This window comes from Macrosteles quadrilineatus, unplaced genomic scaffold, assembly GCF_028750875.1.
Source record: "Macrosteles quadrilineatus isolate MER2022 unplaced genomic scaffold, UCM_ALF_1.0 Scaffold_8__2_contigs__length_117827958, whole genome shotgun sequence".
NCBI lineage: Eukaryota > Metazoa > Arthropoda > Insecta > Hemiptera > Cicadellidae > Macrosteles > Macrosteles quadrilineatus.
The window spans coordinates 83,027,743-83,050,509 of record NW_026542601.1 but is presented as its reverse complement, the minus strand read 5'-3'; the positions used below and the strand labels follow the sequence as shown (position 1 = coordinate 83,050,509).

The 22,767-nt window shown below is 35.2% G+C and overlaps 1 protein-coding gene across 1 annotated transcript; it reads left to right on the top strand.

The window, feature by feature from the left end:
* The first annotated feature begins 4,206 nt into the window (after positions 1-4,206).
* Positions 4,207-22,159, top strand: LOC129001594 (puff-specific protein Bx42-like). Its single transcript, XM_054428948.1, has 14 exons — positions 4,207-4,464; positions 7,761-7,902; positions 11,387-11,554; positions 11,734-11,916; positions 12,938-13,062; positions 14,143-14,212; positions 14,779-14,844; positions 16,691-16,807; positions 17,234-17,375; positions 18,036-18,135; positions 19,472-19,592; positions 20,350-20,507; positions 21,026-21,222; positions 21,595-22,159. The coding sequence occupies exons 1-13, from the start codon at positions 4,445-4,447 to the stop codon at positions 21,219-21,221; spliced, it is 1,608 nt and encodes a 535-aa protein (XP_054284923.1). The 5' UTR covers positions 4,207-4,444; the 3' UTR covers position 21,222; positions 21,595-22,159.
* The last annotated feature ends 608 nt before the right edge of the window (positions 22,160-22,767 follow it).

Below are 22,767 nucleotides of genomic sequence, written 5' to 3'. Positions count from 1 at the left end.
CGAGTGCCTTAAAAACTTCTACGAGTGTCGTTAACACTATTTACGCGAGTTGCGTACACTACTTTACCTACGACAGTGTTTTAATTACTAAAAATCACTACTCATAAGTTCTAAGAGGTTATGTTTTCGTTTATAACCTCTGCTCAGTGATGCAACAAACGTTACGTTGTACCAAACCAAACACTAATTGCACCATCCAACAATGAAATTGGCCTATACAGCTGATTAGTTGAAGTTCGAAACATTACAATTTTACTTCTTCTCTCTCAACCCTTGAACCTCATTGGTACGTTACCCGTTTGGTTGTTATGAGTAAAACTATGCTGTAAGTAAACAATGCTGTTATGTGAAATTTTTCAAATTTAAGAACTAAACTGAAACGGCTACTTGCTACTTTAAAAACACTAGTGTTTATGTAGTCAATGCTAGCACACCTTACCAGATTTCATAAAATGGGATAATTCTTGCTCAAGTTTCGCGCTAAGGGATGCATACACATAAACATTTATATATACATTACCGGTATTATATATATTTCATTCGTATTATGAATGTGAAATGTAAACGGATTGTGTTTTGGGCCTTTGGGGAATTCAAGACGTAACATCTGGACAATCCGCTATAATGATAATTTATTAACGTCCGGTCGCGCAGTTGGCAGTTGCTCTCCTTCGGAATGACTGGGACGGTAGCGTCGTCCTGTAATCCAGCTACAGTACTAGGAGATCACGAATTGTGGATCTTGCTCGCTGATTTATAGGCATGCACTGTGGATGCGATGCCCCCTGGTGTGGATTAATGTCCGCACTAGTTAGTGCTACGACTATCCGCAGTACTAAAGTGATAATTAGACCAATTCGTTAATTATTACAAGGGAAAAATGTGGTTCGGATTCCACTATAAAACTGTAGGTCCCTAGTTGCCATTGGCTGTATCCATTAATTAACAGCTGTCTAAAGAACATGTTGGCATTAGTCAATAAAAAGACCACTCATCCTACACTTATCCTTAACTCATATTTGGGTTAAAATACTTGGTGTTTTGGAATATACTTGAAGTGAAGTTGGCTTTTGTTCTTGAAGTGTTAGGGGCCTCCTCATTTATATGGTCGTGCAGCTTCATTGGCAACAAATAATGCGAATTACATAGTAAGAGCACAATAAAATTCTTCTGCAGATGAATTTTCTGTTGGAGAAATATGTTGCCAAATTATAAATGTCACAATGTGAGTTTGAGCATTTTGTAACTATATTATATGGGTAAGTTACATAGATTTTTTAGGTTGGTGCTCAGTGCACTTTAAGAATATATATTTTAGAGATAAATTAAATGGTTTTTGTTGCTGAGTAGCGCTAGTAAACATGCACAACCCTTTTTGTTAGTCTAATAACATTAAAGGCTCTCTAAGAGTTCAAGTTCTTATTTGTATATATACAGTATCTATATTATGTTTTCACTAAGCTTAATGAATACATCGAAGTAACCTCTCTGAAAAGTCTGCAGTATATTGCAGTTTTCCAGCTTAATGACTTTCTAAATCATGCACATATTTCTACATAAATATTGTAAAATGTTTTATCCAGTTGCTGTAAACCACCAATTATTTAACAAAATATGGACACGGCTCAAATTGGCACCGTGCCCTTCTGCAATTGTATTATTTTGTTTTGTTTTACACAATCGAAGATTTTTCCAATGATTGAAAGCATGTATGACAATAATCTCAAGAACCTATGATGATCTTAATATACGGTTAAAATACGCACAGAGTGTCGTTCCCCTCAAACAATTGATATAATTTGACAATTGATTGAATAAATCTTCTATGGCTTCCCTAGTATATGCCTACACTTCAATCCACAAGTCCACAACTACAACTAACTGCTGCAAAAAGTGGTTATTGCTGCGGCTGCACTCCTTCGTCTCCACCATTGAGTCAATATGTACATTCATTAATAATTGAGGATGCGTGTGCACTCAATGCCTCCACTCACTCTGTCAAATGTCAATGCCATTGTACTGTGGCCTACGTGAAGGAAGACTGCCTATCTTAGTTCCAAGATGTATGGAGTAAAATACTTTTTCCTACAGTCACCCGACAAAGTTGGCTTCCTTGTACTGTTTATAGTACAGAAAGCTGCTAATTGCTGCATATTTATACTTTGCCGTACGGTTTATACTTTGTCGTACGGTTTATACTTTGCCGCACATCAGGATTCCAACGAAACAACACAAAACAGCGTGGTTCTATAATGCACGTAATCTGTGTACGCTTGGAAATAGGTTGGCAACACTTAAAGATAATAATACTATGAGCAGCTGATTGACTGTTATAACTACGATTTAACCTGTCATTTCGTGTTTACAGTTTCGGTATTTCTAAACTTTCTGGACTTGTCTTTTAAACGTTTTTAAAACATTCCTACGATCTTAATAAACAAGAAAATACCTTTAAAGCATTTTTTTAGGCGCGGAAACCACTCCAAATTACAAAAACATACGGAACTATATTCTAAAAACGCGGAGCACATTTCTTGCCGAGGAAAAATAGCGGAGTGATACGGACCGCGGGTACTACTTTCTCTAGGGCACCATTTGTGTTGCCAGCTGAACCTATAAAACGTGTTGTATAGTGTTTGAAAGACTAATTATTTATATGCTTTATAGTGATTGTAGGAAAATTATAATGTGTAAACACGGGTGAAAAAGGCCTTTGCTGCACTCGAGATCATTCCGAGTAAACATTGCTCTCGTGTCCAGCAAAGTGCCACTTTCACCACTAGTTACACAAATAACTATTTCGCAAGTTGCGTACACTACTTTACCTACGACGGTGTTTTAATTACTAAAAATCACTACTCATAACTTCTAAGAGATGTTATGTTTTTGTTTATAACCTCTCATTGCCACTGACAGTGATGCAAAGAAACATTGTATCAAACACTAATTGCACCAATCAACAATTAAATTGGCCCGAACAGCTGATTAGTTGAATTTCGAATCATTACAATTTTGCTTCTCCTCTCTCAATCCTTGAACCTCATTGGTCCGTTACCCGTGTTGTTATGAGTAAAATTATGCTGTTATGAAAGTAAACAATGCTGTTATGAGATACTTTTCAATTCTAAGAACTGTACTGAAACGGCTACTTTAAAAAACGGTCGTAGGTAAATAGTATTAACGACACTCGTAGAAATTTTCTACTCGTGTCGTTAACACTATCTTTACGCAATCGTTGCGTAGTAAACTACTATTACTTACTTTTACTCCATACATCTTGATCTAGTTCAGCCACGTTCAGCCCAGTGTAACGCCAGTGTAAGGCCACACTTAAAAATGGCCTTGCTTTCTTGCTTTTGGCCGCTTTTGCCCAGCCCGTGCGCACAATTTGTTTTTCAGGATTAATTTTGCCAACAGTGTCATTTAGAGGCTTCTGATTGACTATAACGAAGGTTTAGTAATTGAAAAATTATTTTTGTTCATAGAATAAAATTATAAATGCCTCAAATTCAATTTTATATTTTTTTATTATGAAATTAAACCGTCATAACCTAACCTAACCAACCAAACGTGCTGACAATGAAAAAATCTAATGAAGGTTTATTAATCGAAAAAATAGTTCTGTTCATAAAATAAAATTATAAATGCCTCAAATCCTATTTTATAATTTTTTTATTCTAAAATTAAACTATCATAACCTAACCAAACTAACCAGACTTGCTTATAATGAAAAATCAAATGAAGGCTTAACCGAAAAAAAAAATCTGTTCATAAAATAAAACTATAAATGGGTCAAATTCAATTTCATAATGTTTTAATTATAAAATTAAACCGTCATAACCTAACCAAACCAACCAAACTTGTTGATAATGAAAAAAATCCAATACAAAAAAATAGTGCTACGGGTGGGATTCGAACCCAGGTCCTACGGATCATCAGCCCAGCACTCTATCCACTACACCACCGAGGCCGATGGCATCAACCGTATCGTCGCGGTAATGATGTTCCCTCAGCCAATCAGAAGCCTCAAAATAATACTGTAGGCAACACTAATCCTGAAATAAAAATTCAGCAGCCCGTGCCCAGACTTCAGACAGACTCCAGTTAGTCAGTCCAGTTTAGTCCAGGGACCCAATCCCAACCACTCCCTCTGGACTTAGTCCAGTCTCCACTCCACTCCAGTCCAGTCCAGCCCCAATCAATCGTTAAAATGGCGAACCTCAACTTTATGTGTTTGTCATGAGTCTTGGATAATTATTTATCATATTATTTTCCACATTTCCTTTATAACTTACGAAGAGGAATTAGGTTTTTGTAGCTTTTTACATATTTATGTAGACCATAATATAATTGAAAACAACGTAACATTTTCAAGCCTACAAATTAGTCTGGTGAACTGTGAAATCGGCCAAAAGTTTTAGTGAGAGAGAGAGAGAGAGAGAAGATGGCAATTCCTTTATCAAGGTTAGTTAAGTTTGACAATAGTTTTATTTATTTTACCTAGGCCAGTCTTATTTTACATTAGACTTACTGAATGAATGCCTCGACAGTTTTGATTTAAGTTTCTATAGGCCTAACATCCTAGTGTCATCTTGCTGTTCATGCATTTAGGCCTAACAAAACTGGTTAGCATAAAGTTAGGCCTAATGTGTTCTAAATTGTTTTGTAATTATGTTTAATAAAATACAACCTTTTATGAACACTATTTCACACAATTCAGTAATATTTATGCATAATAAAATGCATGAAGATTACTGTTATACACACACACAAACTTCACTAACACTAACACTACGAACTAATAACGTATTTAGTAATAAATCGCAGATAACACCAGAGCGAACACTCACGGCAACAACAAACAATGGCGAATACACAAGACAGCTGTAGCAGTAAGTTTAATGACTCACTTCTGTCGTCTTCATATGTGAGCAGACGTAAATAACCCTGAGCGCAGGACTGCCACTCTCACAATCTATATTTCTTCCTCTTCAAAATGACATATTATATGACTAGTAATAATAACTTCCAGTGTATGTAAAACTTAATTCGTATTTTCCACATCGTCACCTGACAACCATTGGCTAACTTATTTGTTAAAAATTTCGAAAACAGCTGTTTTCATATCGTACCGGTTGTGCAATCAATATTTCGTTCTAAATATTACTACCACAATGAAGATAAAATCAATGGCTATCCAGTGGTACCACCCGCAACATCCCACGACAAAAATTATCCGAGCAGGGTAATGCCAAACAAGACGTGTTTTGCCAGTTCCCAAGTGTCAGCTTCAAAAGTCGGGCCGCGTCAAAAATTCATTTGATTTCTAATCGTCGTGACATTGTTATATACCTGCTACAGGGTTTGTTTATGTAATAAAATGAAAGTTCAGAATGTGATCTTTCGAATGGTATAATATCATTCTCATCTGAGTTGATTAGGCCTAAGTGTTTTTTTACCGCTAAAAAAATTTCGGCCCAGATCGTCACCAGACAACTTTGGCCATTCTAAGCATCAACGTCAGATCGTCACCAGACGACGATCGGCCACTGCTAGGGTTAATGTAGGCCTACTATATTATTAGCAACCTTTTTTAGCCAGTTTTAGGTACCATACATAGCCTAATAAATTTCAACACATTCTTCTTAATTTGGCTACGCCTAACTTAAGTACCAGTAACAGCCTAGGTAGGGCATGAGTTAAGTTACTCAAGATAACTCAAGATTTTGCATATCATAGAATCAACTTTTTAGTTGAAACAGCTGACTAAATTATTTAATTCCCTTTTAAAATGAATACTCATAAGGTTAACATGGGGAACTATAGAGCCACTGGGATGGAGCCCGAAAGGATTTTTGAGATAAGAATATGCCTATATGTTAATCGGGAATGTGAGCTATCATCATGCCAAATTTCAGCAAAATCCGTCCAGTGGTTAATGCGTTCACTTGTCACAAACACATACATCCATACATCCAAACTTTCTCATTTATAATATTAGTAGGATCAATCAAAATGGCTGCACTTTACTTTAGGTCCTACACTCATTCGAATGAAAGTATCGATTATTCGATTGTTTCATTCGATATATCGTTTGGTAAGTTAGGTTAGGTTAACCTTACCTTACCTAACTAACCGAATGATATATCGTTTGGTAAGTTAGGTTAGGTTAACCTTACCTAACTAACCAAATGATATATCGAATGAAACAATCGATATATCGATCGATATTTTCATTCGAATGAGTGTAGGACCTAAAGTAAAGTGCAGCCATCAAAATAGACCTTATACCCCTACTATGTAGCCAATTAGGTAGTTTACTTTAATTTAGGATGAATTTAATTTATGCTGGTAGTAGAAGTGAGATGAATTAAAAGACAAAGTAGGCTAAAGACATATAATTTTATAGCTCTCAAATTTCACAAAATACACTCTCCTAATAAAACTCAATTACTCTCTTATTAGCCTATTACTTCCAAATATTCTACTAAATAATAAAAACTGGAAAGGTCTTATTTTAATCAATGACACTGGGTTAAATGGTCATAACTGGCACTAGCAGTTACCATGCAACTAGAAGTGGTAGGGTGGAGTGGGGTAAGTGTGATAGCCGGCCATCTTGTTTTTGGGAATCGCTGAAAAAAATTGGTTTTGTCATAGAAATGATGTTTGACATATAAGGTATCTAGTTAGCCTACATAGTTTTTTTATCAATTTAGTAACTACCGGTACTGTATGATGATTTTATTGGTTTTTATAAGTCCGACATTTTAAGTCAAAATCAAAGTTTGTTCGGAAATTTTGTTTAATTTGTAGTTATTTTAAATTTTGACCAATTTATATCAAACTCAGATTTTTAAAGAGCCTAAAAGCTACACTTTTAGAAAAAAAATATTTAAAACGTGTACAAATTTATCATTAAATTTAAAACCACATGTCACACTTACCCCTGAAATTTTCAATGGTTGGGGCAAGTGTGACACCGACACCCGGGGCAAGTGTGATCTGATGTAATCTGATGTTAATCTGTGTGATCTGATGCAAGTTTTTACAAATTTCCGCAGATTTTTACGTCTTTATTTCATTTGTAAATATCTCAAAAAGTAAGAATGATGGGGACTTAAATTAAAATGTTCCTGAAAGAGCACTAACTGGGTATTTATCACAATTGCCCCATTTACCATTAAAAGAGATACAGAATTTTATAGAGGCCGCTATCACACTTGCCCCAACCCCATGGAACAAGTGTGACAGCTGGCAGGCATTTTTTATAAGTAAAAAAAATAGTGAAAGCATAAGTTTATCACATTGGTTTTTTTTTACCAAGCTTTAGAAATAACCGAGGGAAAAAATTGTAAAGATGAACTTTATGATTTTTAGGTCACACTTACCCCACTTCACCCTACAAACAAGGTACTGGACCAAGAAGTGGTTGATATCAGTAATTTCTACAGCAACCACTTTCAATAGACCATCTTTTCCAGTGAACTTAACTGACAAAACTTGAATCTTCTGATACCACTACCAACCTACAAAGTTAAATCTTTTAAAATCTAGGACACTATTTCTTAAGCTTACTCTTGCCAATGATTAAATAATTTAATTTTGATTAGGTCATTTCAATTTAATTAATTTACCTCGGTACCTACAACCTACAACTAACTTACTAAGCTTCATACTGCCTACTCAAATTGCTTAAGTTAGACCATGGAGTCTGTTAAGAGGCTAATCAAAATTTGTAACTTAGCCTAATGTTTCAGCTTACTACCAGCGCCTACTCAGCCAGTATGGGACAGAGATGAAGAGCGCGCCAAGGTCCGCCCGGTGACAGCTTTGGTATCGGCTAGTCCCACTGCACCTCCATATGGCCAGCGAAGAGGTTGGATACCAAGGTCAAACGAGGTAGGCTGACACAGTATTCTCTAATCTCGTAGCTTAAAGCCCCCCATACACGGGCGAGCATGTTCGCGAGCATGCTCGTGACGGTGTTGGCAACAAACATGCTCGCCCGTGTGTGGGATCCGTCGCGGCGAGCATGTTGGGCTCGGCACTCGGCTCGTCGGCCTTGACGAGCCCGAACACGAACATGCTCGCGAACATGCTCGCCCGTCTGTGGGGACGACCATATGTTCGAGAGCATGTTTGCCGCTGCAACTTGGGTAGAGATAGGCTAAATGATTCCATCAAAGTAGCCGCTACTATGATTCCAGTTACACTCGTGGACTCATTACAAGTAACCGTTCCGGTTCGAAACGATTACTTCGTTACCGCCATTACAAAGTAGCCGCAATAGACAGATTGCACTTGTAATCATCATGGTGTTGATACTCTGATTAAGAAGATAATATAAAAAGTAAGTTAAGAAGTAAATATAAAAAAATTTAAAAATAAACTTAAGAAATTTCTTATTAGCAGGGCTATTTATTCATTTGATGAACTGTAATTGACTTTTCTTTCCCTACTAATCAAAGTATGTTTTAACTGTTAGTTTTATGTTCTTTTACAATTTTTCCCATTTACTATAAGCATGTATGTTTTATTATAACTTATAAGAAATGTGACACTATTCATGTATATATTTCTAATGTACTTTATGAATAAAGATAATTTGAATTGAATTGAATTGATGTATTCCAGTTACAGTAATAGATTTAGAATCAATGTTTACAGAAGCTAAATAAATATTTATTTGTGTTTGTAACGCAATAGATACAAATTTAAATGAGTTTCCAAAATAGAGGGTTCATGTATATTAATACACAAATGTGTACAATCAATTCTGTAGTAATTTGTCACAATTAAATACTGTAATTCTAAGAAAGGCTAGAATAAGCAAAACCACGAGAAATGTTATTGCACAACTATGGAATTTTAACCAACATTATTTTCAAACCATGACGGATGAATTTAATCCGATAACTTAAGGCCTGGCACAAACGGTCGATTTTTAGATCGGCCGATTACAAAATCGGCTAAAAATAAAACGCCCCTGATTTATGTCTAAGAAATAATGCGTATGTTGTAAAAAAAAACTAAATGCTGTAATTGCAGCAAAAAAGCAGGAGTAGGCTAAATAGGCCTACACACAACTTGACTGTCACAGAGTCAAGATACAAGACAAGAGAAGCAAGAATAGGCCTAGGAACCGCTACCGAGCGACGAGCATGTTCGCGAACATGTTCGGGAGCATGCTCGTCCGTCTCTTGGAAACGCCAAGCATGTTCGAGAGCATGCTCGTCCGTCTGTTGCCAACGCCGAGCATGTTCGCAAACATGTTCTCCAACATGCTCGCGAACATGCTCGCCCGTGTATGGGGGGCTTTACTTAGGGTCTAGTTTGCTTTAGCCCTCCAAGTGTCCATAGTTTAGGCCTTAATGTCCACCTATTTTTGGCGCATTTGCAAGGTTTTATTAAAACGGATCTGAGAAGCTTAAAACAATGTTAATTCTAATGTTCTATATACCATTTTGTTTGGAAAATCATGGGCTTCAATATTATATATAAAACATAAGGAACATTTTTTAAAAAAAAAAATTTTTTAGGTAAAAAAAATATAATTTCAAAAATTTTCAAAAAAAAAATAAGTTCGCGCCTAATGAAATTGTATAAATTATAGGCCTATAAATATTTGAAAATAGCCACTTTGTTCTAAATTCTATGAGGATTACAAATATATAATAATATAAGGAAGTATATTTGCAAATAAATAAGTTATGGGCAAAAAACTGATTTCAGTACATAGCGTTTAGCTAAGAATGCATAGCCTAACCATAGCTAGGAATCTGGCTGATAATTTACATCAATATCACTACCTACTTCTTCAGGATCATCAACCAGCACTTCAAAACCACTTAAATCTTCTTATAATGCACCACGTATATCACTACTTTTGATTTTTAACACTAAAACAATGATAAACGTAATAAAACACATCAGTCATCGGTCCGGGGGAACCTAGCTGTTTACAAATACACGCACGTCAGCTGTCTGCTACAATATTTTCAGAACTAAAATGAATAGCGCTTAGAGACAGACATCTGGAGACAGCTTAGAATGTAACGGAAAGAACGATACCTAACTCGATCCAGTTCAATCCGATTCAGTCAGTTATAGAGCCTTCGCCGTAAACGATGTCTGCTTGTCGAAAAATCGGCAAGTAACACTATACAAAGTGTGGTGCTTGCCGAATTTTCGTCAAGTAACACTGGGAGGGTTAGGTATAATAGATGTAGACTTTCAAAAGTTGTGGTGTTGGTTTAAGCTTCTTTTATCCTAGTGCACTAGCCTATAACTTAAGCCCTGGGACTTACAGAAAAAATATAAGTTAGGACGTTTAAATTATGAAATTTTTATTTTTGTTCGTTAACTTAGGCCTAAGTTAAAAGCTAGAACTTTGAGTTCCAACTAAAGGTAAATTCCTATCTTATATGGACATCCCTATTTCTTTAAACCCCAGATAAGTTAACATGTAACTTATGCATACCAGTTCTGAGTCTTATATGCGAGCGAGAGCGGTTTTTAATTAAGGACCGGTTGGTCGTATGGATCCGAAGTTAACTTGTACCTACGCCTCAACGAGGCTCCTCGCCCTTACTGGCGTTAGGGTTTGAACAGAATGACACAATTTGTAGCTCTGCAGCTAAAATGTAGGCTTAGCTGTGTGTTTTTACATTTTTTTAAATCATTGAATCTCCCGCCGCGTGCGAGATAAAGTCAGTGATACGGTTTTTACCACAAGAAACATATTCAATGCTGATGAACATATTCAAGTTTAGCCAATGAATATAATGCAATGAATATGGGGAAAGTGCATAGAAACAGGTTTAGGATTTAAAACATGGTTTTTGAAAAAAAAATTTTGGAATGAATTGTGATTTTGTTGGGTACCCACACTTCTCACAGAAGACCAGAAAGGATAAAATAGGTTTTCAGGGCCATTTTTTTTTTATATTTTAGGCGCACTTAACCAATTTCCTTAGCCTACTTTACTCTCACTCATTGCATTATGGATAACTAGCCTTCAGTGATCTGGCAATGAATGTCGGCATGACTATGTTTCTAGTTATAAACAAAAACGTATCACAGACCGTAACTTAACTACCATGCGGCGTGAGAATCGAGGATACAAAAAAATTTCATCGAATCACTTGTTTGCTTGAAGCGAGGTCATGAGTATAGTTTTGCATGATTTATAGGCCATCAAGTTTTGTCTTAAAGCTTTAAAATTTCTACTAGCCTAAAAAGAATTAAGTTACCTGTCAATGTGTAACACCACATACTTGATAATAACCTACATGCCAGGGAGCTTGGGGAAATAGACCAATTTAGAATAAAAAGCTATGGTACTTATATTGCCAACTTTTCTAATAAATCAATATTCTTGCAGGACTTTGGCGATGGTGGGGCGTTCCCTGAGATTTCTGTCGCCCAGTACCCCCTCAACATGGGCAAAGAGGGCAAGGAGTCAACATCAAACGCCTTGGCAGTCCAACTGGATGCTCAGGGAAAAGTCAAATATGATATGATAGCTCGACAAGGCCACTCCAAAGATAAGGTAAGACACATTTAAATGCATTGGTAAATTTTTTAGTTTTTATTACGTTATTGTGCTGGCAACTCCTATTTCATTTGTAGAGTACCTTTAGATTATTTAGATAGACTTAATGGAGTACCTTAAATTAATTAGATAAACATGGGTTTTACTTTTCTACTATAATTTTACAATTTTTCCAGATAATTTACTCAAAACTGAGTGATTTGCTGCCGGCCGAGGTAAAGACTGAGGACGACCCAAGTTTGCAGAGACCAGACTCTGAATTGATTGACGAAACAACAGAGAAAACTCGATTGGCTCTAGAAAAACTTACAAGTAGTAAAATTGCAGCTGCCATGCCTGTCCGATGTGCTGACAAAGTTGTGAGTTTAACATGTCTAGCTAGTTTACATACAAATTATATTTACCCAATTGAATGAGCATTGCCTAGAAAATATATATTGGTTAGTTTGGTTGAGTTCAATGCGATCACGCGATGGCCGGCTGCTGCCAGTGGCTAATGCGCTGCATGGATGAGTTTGGTATTAATCCAAATGATAGGTAAGGTCAAGTGGGGCAAGTGTACTTCCAGCTTAACTTATAAATTTGCTTATTAACAAAAAATATGAAAAATTGGCCAAAAATACTTTAAACTATGCTTTTTTAAAATACACTATAAAATTCTCTTGTTACTATTTCTATGAGCTTAGACGTGTTTAAAAACATCTTGCGCTTCTACTCAAAACGCAAATGCCCCTTGGAAAATTCAAAAAATTACTAAAAAGTGAAATACAATGATAATTATCTAAAATTTGGTAATCTTACTTATTTTTTGAAGGGGAATTCAAAAATAACATTGTTATGGCCCTAGAATGTCAATTTTGGGGAGTTAGAGTACACTTACCCTGTGTTAAAACCTATTTGGGGCATGTGTACTTTTTCCCATGGGACAAGTGTACTCAATAACTAATAAATTACCATACAGAATGTATATCAAATTTAAAAAGTTTTTATCGGATTAAAAAAAATATATATGATGGTAAATATTTGGGTTTGATGGGATACAGGTTCATTGAGATAACTTTTATGTTTGATTCTGTTAGTGAAAATACAACTAGGTTACTGTACTTTCATTGTGTGTTAGTACTTTGAAACAAAATAACTTTCTTTTAAAAGTGTGAGGTACTGTAAATTGATTCCTAATGCTACCTTAGAAAAGCGATGATACCTTAGTTTGATGATGTGCTCCGTTGGTTGTCTGAATTTTTCATACATTTGCAGAAACCATACTATTTTTTGGTAGACGAACAGTTTGTGCTATGTTTTAATCCTTGACCTAACATAATAAGCCTTCTTTGCTACAATCGTCAATCCACAGTCAGACATAGTTGCATCTTGTTGTAGGCTCCAGCACAATACATCCGATATACACCCTCTCAGCAAGGTTCTGCGTTCAACTCTGGAGCCAAGCAGAGAGTCATTCGGATGATAGAGGCACAGAAAGATCCCATCGAACCTCCAAAGTTCAAGTGAGATTAATAATATGTAGCTGTGTTAGTGTGTAACTAAAGATTTTTTAACTTGGAGATTTATTTAAATCTATGACAGAACACTGTTAAATTTTACATGTTCTTCTGTAGGCCTACTGAAAGTTTCTTACTATTTGCATTCTTTCTTCTTCTCAAGCCAAATTCTTAGCAATCTTTCTTTATCTTTTTTTAATGGAATGTAATTTATGTATTATTTGACAGTCCCCACTTTTGTATTATTTTATTAGCATTGTAGACACAAAAAATGTGTTATGTAGGCTACAAAGATAATCCTAATTTATTTGAGGACTTCAATTATTGTGGATTAGGATGTTTTAGGTCCACACGGGTTAGCAGGTGGATATAGATGTTTTTATGCATAACAAAAGAAAATCATGAATATTTTCACTTTGTTTTTGTAAATTTTTGAGGGATTTTTTTAGTCCAGAAAAAGAGGTAGGCTTTTATTTTAATCCTGGGAGTTTCCAAGTTCAAACTACTAGTTTTTGGTTTTATAATTGCTTCTTTTTTAGTGTGTGTGCAGTAGAATCCCTAGTACCTAAGTTATTTGGCTATAATGGGACTAAGCCCCTGACTGAATAACAACCCAACCTATTGTAAAAACAAGAATTTATACATAAAGTCTCTTTTGGTACTTTTTTAAATACACATGTTTGTAAAATAATCTGCAGGAAATAGTGGTTCAGTACCTAATTAAAATAAAAAGTACTGTGGGTTTATATTTAACTAACTAACAAGTAAAAAAAGATGCAGGTAAAAATTAGTCACAATAAATCGGCTATAATACCTTAAAATAGTCTGTAATTCTTTGCTAAACTTTCTTGCCTATTTTTTATCTTTTGATGAAACATAAACAGATACAGTTGTACTGTATTAACCACATTGTTTGGCGAAGATTGATAAAGCCTAGGCTGGATATAAACGGTGCTATTGAACAAAGTTTTTTACAGAATTTCTACAATCAATATTGCTTTTGCAACTTTTTACGAGAGGGGATTTATTTAGAATTATGAACAGCTACTAATTATCCTGTTTAATAGATACTCTCTTTTATTTCAGAATCAACAAGAAAATTCCAAGAGGTCCGCCGTCCCCTCCTGCACCTGTCATGCACTCTCCGACAAGAAAAGTGAGTTAGGAATATTTAAGATCCAAAGTCACACTGAATAAGTATAAGTACGGATGTGAGTCGAAACTTATTGATTACTATACTAGGCTTGTTATTACATTACAAACACTAAATTACTCTTTAATATAGCACAATACTCTAAATTTTAACTGGCTCGACACAACAGAAATTCGCCAATGTTTTTCTGTGTTTTTATGTGGCCAACAGCTTTGGTTTGGCAGAATTAGTTAATACACGTCTGGTTGAAAGTTGATTATTGTTTCCCTACTAACTCATTAATTATTTACAATTAATATTAATTAATTAATATTAACATTTTTTATGTAGGGTATATTTATTACTAATGGTTTAAGAAAACTCATTTTCAGTGTTAAAAATGTGAATTAGAACAAGTTTTGTAGCCTAGAAAGACTTTAAAAGATGCTATTTTATTTTCATTTACAGTAGATATTTTTTCATATAAAATAATTTTTAGGTAGCTTAATAAGAATTAAATTATTTGAAACATGCTAATAATGCGTCTGTATCCTATCATTGTTTTTATCTTTAGTCATTGTTTTTTGCAGGTTACCGTCAAGGAACAAAAAGAATGGAAAATACCCCCTTGCATATCAAATTGGAAGAACGCCAAAGTAAGTGTTTCATCTTCATTGGTTATTTATAAAATATTATTTATGTACCTAGTTTTTAGGAATTACACTTTCTACTTAATAACACAAATCTGCCTACAAGCTGCTTTTACTACAGTAAGCACTATTACAGTATTTGAAATTATTACACACAATTAAAAGTAACTGTAGTAGTGTATGTAGGCTAACGACAAACACTATTTGTACTTCAGGTTCATATAACTGTTTTTAACTGTAGAGAAATTTTGCTTTACAGATAAACAATAAATTATTTTTTTTTTTTAACTTTTTAGTACCAGTTTGTGGTTTGTCCACTTGCTAGTTAAACGTGAAATTGCTGTTAACCTTAGGTTTTATAACTACTTAGAATAGTTGAATTTCAAGTTAACATCCTTCAGTTTGTGCAACAAAACCAAACCTTATATTCTAACTCGGTTTTTCTTTCCAGTAAAAAATGTGGAATCAGGGTTGCCACCAGTCCTAACCACATGTGGAAAGGCGAACCCTTTGATGGTTTGCACAGGTTTACGTTTAATTTTATCCTGGGAAGAGGGGCCATCCAGATTATTCCCTAGCCAAAGTTGGCAAACTGGGGTGTATCATAATCAATTTTTTTGGACTGGGCAATCATATGTATGACTATTTAATTTTGGATCCTGAAGTAGACTTCCTATCTACATGGACCAGCTCTATACCAAGCCTATTTTTATTAAAAAGGAAAATAGTTGAATGTGCCACTCACAGAATGTGCAGTTGTCTAATTTTTTTCTGCCTTTGTTACTGAGATGGCTGGTGTAACATATCATCTTGGTTAAATATTTGGCGTTTTTTACGTGGCGCAAGATCAATTATGTCGATATTGATTTAACCCTCCGAGTGTTATTTGTCGCTGCAGCGACTCACAAACACTGTTTACGGCGAAGGCTCTATGACTGACAAAATCGGATTGAACTGGATCGAGTTAGGTATCGTTTTATTTTACAGATTCAGAGCTTTCTCCGGAGGTCTGTCTCTAAGCGCTATTCATTTTAGTTCCGAAAATATTGTAGCAGACAGCTGACGTGCGTATTTGTAAACAGCTTGATTAACCTCGGACCGATGACTGATGTGTTTTATTACGTTTATCATTGTTTTAGTGTTAAAAATCAAAAGTAGTGATATACGTGGTGCATTATAAGAAGATTTAAGTGATTTTTAAGGGCTGGTTGATGATCCTGAAGAAGTAGGTAGTGATATTGATGTAAATTATCAGCCAGATTCCTAGCTATGGTTAGGCTATGCATTCTTAGCTAAACGCTATGTACTGAAATCTGTTTTTTGCCCATAACTTATTTATTTGCAAATCTACTTCCTTATATTATTATATATTTGTAATCCTCATAAAATTTAGAACAAAGTGGCTATTTTCAAATATTTATAGGCCTATAATTTATACAATTTCATTGAGCACGAACTTTTTTTTTTTTTAATTTTCCAAAATATTTTTTTTTACCTAAAAATTTTTTTAGAAACAAATGTTCCTTATGTTCTATGTATAATATTGAAGCCCATGATTTTCCAAACAAAATGGTATATAGAACAGTATAATTAACATTGTTTTCAAGCTTCTCAGATCCGTTTTAATAAAACCTTGCAAATGAGCAAAAAATAGGCAGACATTAAGGCCAAAACAAGGGACACTCGTAGGGTTAAAACCAGGCAAAACTTAAACACAGATAGAGACACAGAGTGTCTTGTTCTACCATTAGTCTAAAGAATCACCTTATATTTTGTTCACTTAGCATAACATGCTTCGGACTGAATAGTATATTAATTTGTCACGTCTGTGAAAGATTTAATGGTTGTTTAGGGTTACACGATTCCCCTAGACAAGAGATTGGCTGCGGATGGTCGAGGGTTGCAGCAAGTACACATCAACGAGAACTTTGCCAAACTGGCTGAGGCCCTGTACATTGCTGACAGAAAGGTAATTCATTCAACTTGCTTAAATTATACTCACCCTCTAGTTTAATTTGTTAAATTTAGTATTTGCTAAATCAATTAAAACTAAAAGGATATTCAGGTATCCTTTCAGGCTGTATGATACTATAGGGTCATATTTTCAATTGATTTTATGTTAATGCATCCATAAAGATGCCATGTCTGATGTCGGGTGTCAATCAACACATTCATCAAATGTTAAAGTCTTCAAGAAATTCACACATGTAAGACCAATACTGTATGCCTAGTTTTAATCACCATCTTTCTGAAATGATTTTTCAACGTGTTGTCTGCAAAGTCATCCATATGACAACAGATCAAAATTTTTTTTGTTAGTTCACCTAAGAATTTTACCTATAAAAACTAAACCTGCTTTGTTATTTTTGATAACATAATGGACTTTTAATTGTAGGCCCGAGAAGCTGTTGAAACAAGAGCCCAATTGGAGAAGAAACTCGCCCAGAAAGAGAAGGAGAAGAAGGAAGAACACTTGCGATTGTTGGCGCAGAAAGCGAGAGAGGAGCGAGCGGGCATCAGGACTGCGGCTGCTCTTGGTAACTATCTTCCCGAATATTCAATTCCTTCCAACATAAAAATAGTCCATACGTAACATATAATATATTCGTACTCTCAGTCTTGGTGGAAAGAATGTTTATCTTTCCTGTTGGGAATCCAGAATAAATAAAATGGCATACAATGTTTCCTGGCAATTATAATTAGATTCAAGCCTGTAAACAAGTGAGCTTCACCTATCTTGTGTGCTAAAATAAATTTTCTAAAATAATTGCATTAGAATAAAGGATTCTAACCATCCAAATCAATAGGGACCAGACCCTACCTAGTTAATAAACAATGGTATAAGACAGTTGTTTGAGGCAGATGACTCTTTGCGGACCGATTGATTTGACAGTACAAAAACCTTGCAGCCTCAGGGGCATAACAAATTACTGCAATGAAAATAGTTTTTCTGGTTGACTTTATTATTCATTCCTTGAGGTGATATGGATTTTTGGAGTTTGGATGGTTGGAGTTTTACTGTAAATAACCATCTTGTTATTTTGAACCTTATACTATGCATGGACCTAATAAACAGTATGTAGGTGATAAATAGAAATGAGGATAAACAAACATGATTTTAAATAAAAAGTTTCATTAATACGAAAATAAAATGTAAGACCACTTCCATTTGGTAACAATGATTTTGATTGTTGTAGATAAGGACGAGGAGGCTAGAGAGAGAGATCAGCTTAGGTACGAGAGACACAAGGACAGAGCCAGGGAGAGGAACTTGGCTAGAGCTGCTCCTGATAAAAGGTAACATCGCTAGGATAGCAGACTTAGGAAAGTGTCCATACTGGCACAGGGAACACAAACTTTCCTTGGTTTGAAATGCTGTCAGTGACAGTGAAATGTTCTATACAGTGTGTAAATTAAGTCTTGAAACAAATCTGTATTTTTTAAACTGAAATAGATAGAAATATTCTGTTTGTGGCATTGACTGTTAAAAAAGGTTCCGTAATTTTTTACATATAAAATATTTTAACCCCCCTAACAGGGTAGGGGGTGACTTTTTTCATTTAGCAACCCCTTTTGAGTGTCCCCTCATTTTGAAGGATTTGTTAAAAGAAACACAGTGACGCAAACCGAGATGGATATCTCACACCTAGCCAAAATGGCAGGTATCCAAAAATTTGATTTACTGTTTGTGAAAAAGCACAAATTTCACAAATATGGAAACAAATCTGTATTTTTAAAACCGTAATAATAATAATTAGAAATATTCTGTTTGTGGAATTGATTGTTAACATAGGCTCCGTAATTTTTAAAATAAACAATATTTTTTAACTTCTTTAACAGGGTAGGGGATGGGGTGATTTATTTTTTAATAACAACCCCTATTGAGTGGGTTTGTTAATAGAAAAACAATTATGCAAATCCGAGGTGAATATCTCACCCCTAGCCAAAATGGTGGGTATTCCAAAATGGGTGCTTTTTCACATTTAACTCAAATTTTGGAATACCCGCCATTAAGGCTAGGGATGGAATATCTACCTCGGGTTTGCGTCATTGTATTTCTTTTGACAAACCCTTCACTCAATAGGGGCTGCTATTTGAAAAAAATAAGTCACCCCCTAGGTACCCTGTTGGTTATAACATTTTCGTTAAAAAAATAGCGGAACCTTAGTTAAGAATCAATGCTACATATCAAGACTTAATTTACACACTGTATATTGTGTGAATAGAATCTTTGGGGTTTCTTGTCTTAGAGTAGGCTCTTCCCCATTCAGTTGAGCCTTACGTATTTAGAATACTTGTTGAGTTATTAACTGAAATAACACTTTTTCTTTTTCCCCCTAAGACGCTAGGCACCAGTCTGGGATTGTTTTCTACATTACTTCAGGCTAGATCTAATGGTTGTGGCATTATCACTTAGATAAAGTCCATTGGTGATTTGGAGGGATTTGAACCTGGCTCCACAGGGACTGAAATCCCGCACTCTAACCACTAGACCAGCTCGCTCCCCCTATTTATTAACTCATGTTAGACTAGATTGCTAATTTGTACACAATATAACTCATTTTGGTCAAGACTATGTGATTGCAATTTTTTAGACAGTAGAGGCTAATGTGTATGTTTTGTGTATCGCCAGGTCAAAGCTGCAGAGGGACAGAGAGAGAGATATCAGTGAGCAGATAGCACTTGGTCTGCCAGCCAAGACCATCACTGGAGGAGAGGTGCAGTTTGATCAAAGGCTGATGAACACCAGCAAGGTAACAATCTGTGTGATCATTACCTGCGAGTGGGATAGTATAGTGTTCATAAATGGTTAGTAGCCTGAGAGAGAGATATCACTGAGCAGATAGCACTTGGGCTACCAGCCAAGACCATCACCGGAGGAGAGGTGCAGTTTGATCAAAGGCTGATGAACACCAGCAAGGTAACAATCTGTGTGATCATTACCTGCGAGTGGGATGAATGGTGTTCATAAATGTGGTGGTCATAAATGGTTAGCATCCTACAATTTTGAACATAGGCCATGCTCAGCTTACAACGTATGATGTTCCATCTGTTTATTGGCCAAAGCTTAGTTTTGGTAACAATTATACCAAGTTTATTAATACAAACAGATATTGTATACTGCAGTTTGAATTGTTGACTGGTCAATACTATGGAGGAAAGGGCCAACACAATGGTTGCGTCGTTTCCTAGATATTTCCCCGTGTGAGTTCTTAAGGGTACATAAAGGTAGAGAATTAGGGAAGCATGTTTAACGACATGCTAGAGAATGTATGGATACACAGTATAAGATCAAACTAAACTATTACAATTTTGTTTAAAACACTCAGATGGAATTAAGGTTACTGATTTTGCCTCTTGTAGCAAGACATAATAACCAGGACAGATTATAAGCAGCTCATGTTTTATCAAATAATTTTATCTCTTATCTGTAAGTAAAATTAATCCCTAAAAGGTATTTTGTGAGATGAATTTCCACATTTTTGCTAAAAGTCTCGTTTCTGGCCACAGGGCATGGACTCGGGCTACGGTGATGATGAAGCCTACAATGTTTACGACAAGCCGTGGCGTGACTCCAGCAGTTTGGGTCAGCATTTGTACCGGCCGAGCAAGAATGTCGATAAGGACATTTATGGAGACGACTTGGAAAAGATTGTGAAAACAAATAGGTCAGTTGAATGATGTTGGTTATGTGATGTGTTTTGGGTTCTTTTGACAACTAATCAAGTGTCATACCCCGACGTATTATTCAAGTGACCAAATCAATGTCGTTTTGAAAGAGTTTTTCATTAATATAAAAAATGTTCTGGTTAATGGCAAATTTATTAGTCTAATCAAGTACTTAGTGTTTAAACATAAACTGTACACCTGACTACGTTTCATCGACCTAGCTCTCCTCCACATTCCAAGGTCTCTGATTTTGAATATGATTACAAAAACGGAGTCTCTTAAATATTTTCTGATTGAAGCTTTCATTGCAAAATAAACACTACTTGTCAATAGATGCACTTTAAATTTTATTTTCATTTTACACTAGTGGGAACATTTTTGTAAATGGCATACCCAATTTTTCTGTCCATATGGAAAGAACCTGTTCCCTTTTTTGTTTCCCACATTATAATGCTTTTTATAGTTTTTCTTCACTGATAGTTCTTCTTTTGGTCTATCTACAGTTATCTCTTTACAGATTTGTGCCTGATAAAGAGTTCAGTGGGACAGATCGCTCTGCTGCTCAGGCTGGCCGCAGTGGACCTGTCCAGTTTGAGAAGGAAGAAGAAGAAGATCCCTTCGGTCTGGATCAGTTCTTAACACAAGCCAAGCGGTCGTCTAAGCGACCCAACTATGAGAGGGATCGCAAGGATGACAAGCGAAGGCGGCATTAAGGTCAGTATGTTGGTTTTCCCCCTCGCTAATTACTTGTTTCAAGTAGGAAGAGTTGGAAGTATCACACGAATGAACACAGACCTAATTGAAATATCATGTGTTACCCATTGAGTTTCCGTATTCGATAGAAACTAGTGATTGAGGGTGCACTCTGTTGGTGGCTTGATCCATCAATGAACATTTCCAATCTAAAACTTGCTACAACTCTTTAACATAGGAATGGGATGAGTTAACTTATCAATAGTTGAAGGTTAACTAAAGGTTCATAAGGGAAGTATTTTTGTGCCGATATTATAATTTTTTTACAATCTTGCTAGCAAATTATTATCCTTACGGTAAACATTATTAATTTATTCTTCATTCCCTTTTCAGAGCACTGGACGAACAGAGAAGTTCAATGGAGACGGTCAGTAGTCCCTTATGAGAAGCAAATACTGGTGGCAAAAATATCACCACTAAACTACACACTGTTTTATTTTTAGTTTTAATTTATATGTTATCTCCTGTAAATAAATATAAAAGGTACATTATAAATTTGTTTAGGTTTTATTTTTTTAATAAGTAAGCTTGCCTCTTATTTTCATTGTTGATGATATAGGTAGGCTTTTATAATTACATTTTAAATAATTGTATTGAATTTTTTGTCTTGATAAAAGTATATTGTTGTGGGATACAAATCTAAATAAAGAAATAAAGTTTATCGTAAGGCAATCTTCATATGTACCTACTAATAAAATTTATACATATAATTTTATGTCTAGAAATTGGACATTTTATCGGTTTTGGTAGTTTTTAACTCAATTTGATTGAAAATTGGTATGGAAATATTTATGTATATGACCTCTAAATATACAGCTTATTTAGATAATTTGGAATTACGATTTAATTTTTTTCATGTGACTCGTACAGTCATTTGCATGATAGTGTAAATATTTGTCTTTGTAAATCAGTATGATTTATAAGTTGTCTTTACGTAATAAAGAAATTGTTAAATACTCGTATGACTGTGAATTACTAACCACCCTCAATAATTGCTGCAGCAAAAGTACAACAAATGTCAAGTGTATGCTGTTTACATAAATACATTGTTGTTTGTTTAGCTCAGTGGTTGTGAATCTCAATTTCAAATCTGAAGGATGTTGGGTAGTTTCTCGACCCATTCCAGTTTTGTAATTGGGCTATATATTTTGCTCTAACAGCAGTAGTTGTGGTAGTTTAATATTAAAATCACCAGATTTTGAACTGTTCCCTTCCAAAAATCATAAAAAACTTAAAAGTTGTAAAAAGTGATAAATAAACAATAAAATAAATTTTACTTTCTCCCCTATACATAGTTAAATGGAGAAGGTATCGTTTTTGTCAAAACTTTGTAGTTAAAGTTTTGGGTGGACATCTACGTTTTGGGTTCCCCTGAGTATGTGAATGTGTACAGAGCTACAGACCTCACCTTCGTCCGATTTTGAGATAGAGCTCAGCAAAAGTTGTCACCGCCAAATTAAAAGAAAGAAGGGTGAATATGCCTAGAAAAATTTACATTTCTTAGTA

Excerpts from the sequence above, each read along its gene's own strand:
- LOC129001594 (XM_054428948.1), top strand. The coding sequence starts at position 4,445 with ATGGCAATTCCTTTATCAAG. Across the intron at positions 13,063-14,142 it reads ATCGAACCTCCAAAGTTCAA|AATCAACAAGAAAATTCCAA; the intron begins GTGAGATTAATA and ends CTTTTATTTCAG. Across the intron at positions 14,213-14,778 it reads TGCACTCTCCGACAAGAAAA|GTTACCGTCAAGGAACAAAA; the intron begins GTGAGTTAGGAA and ends TGTTTTTTGCAG.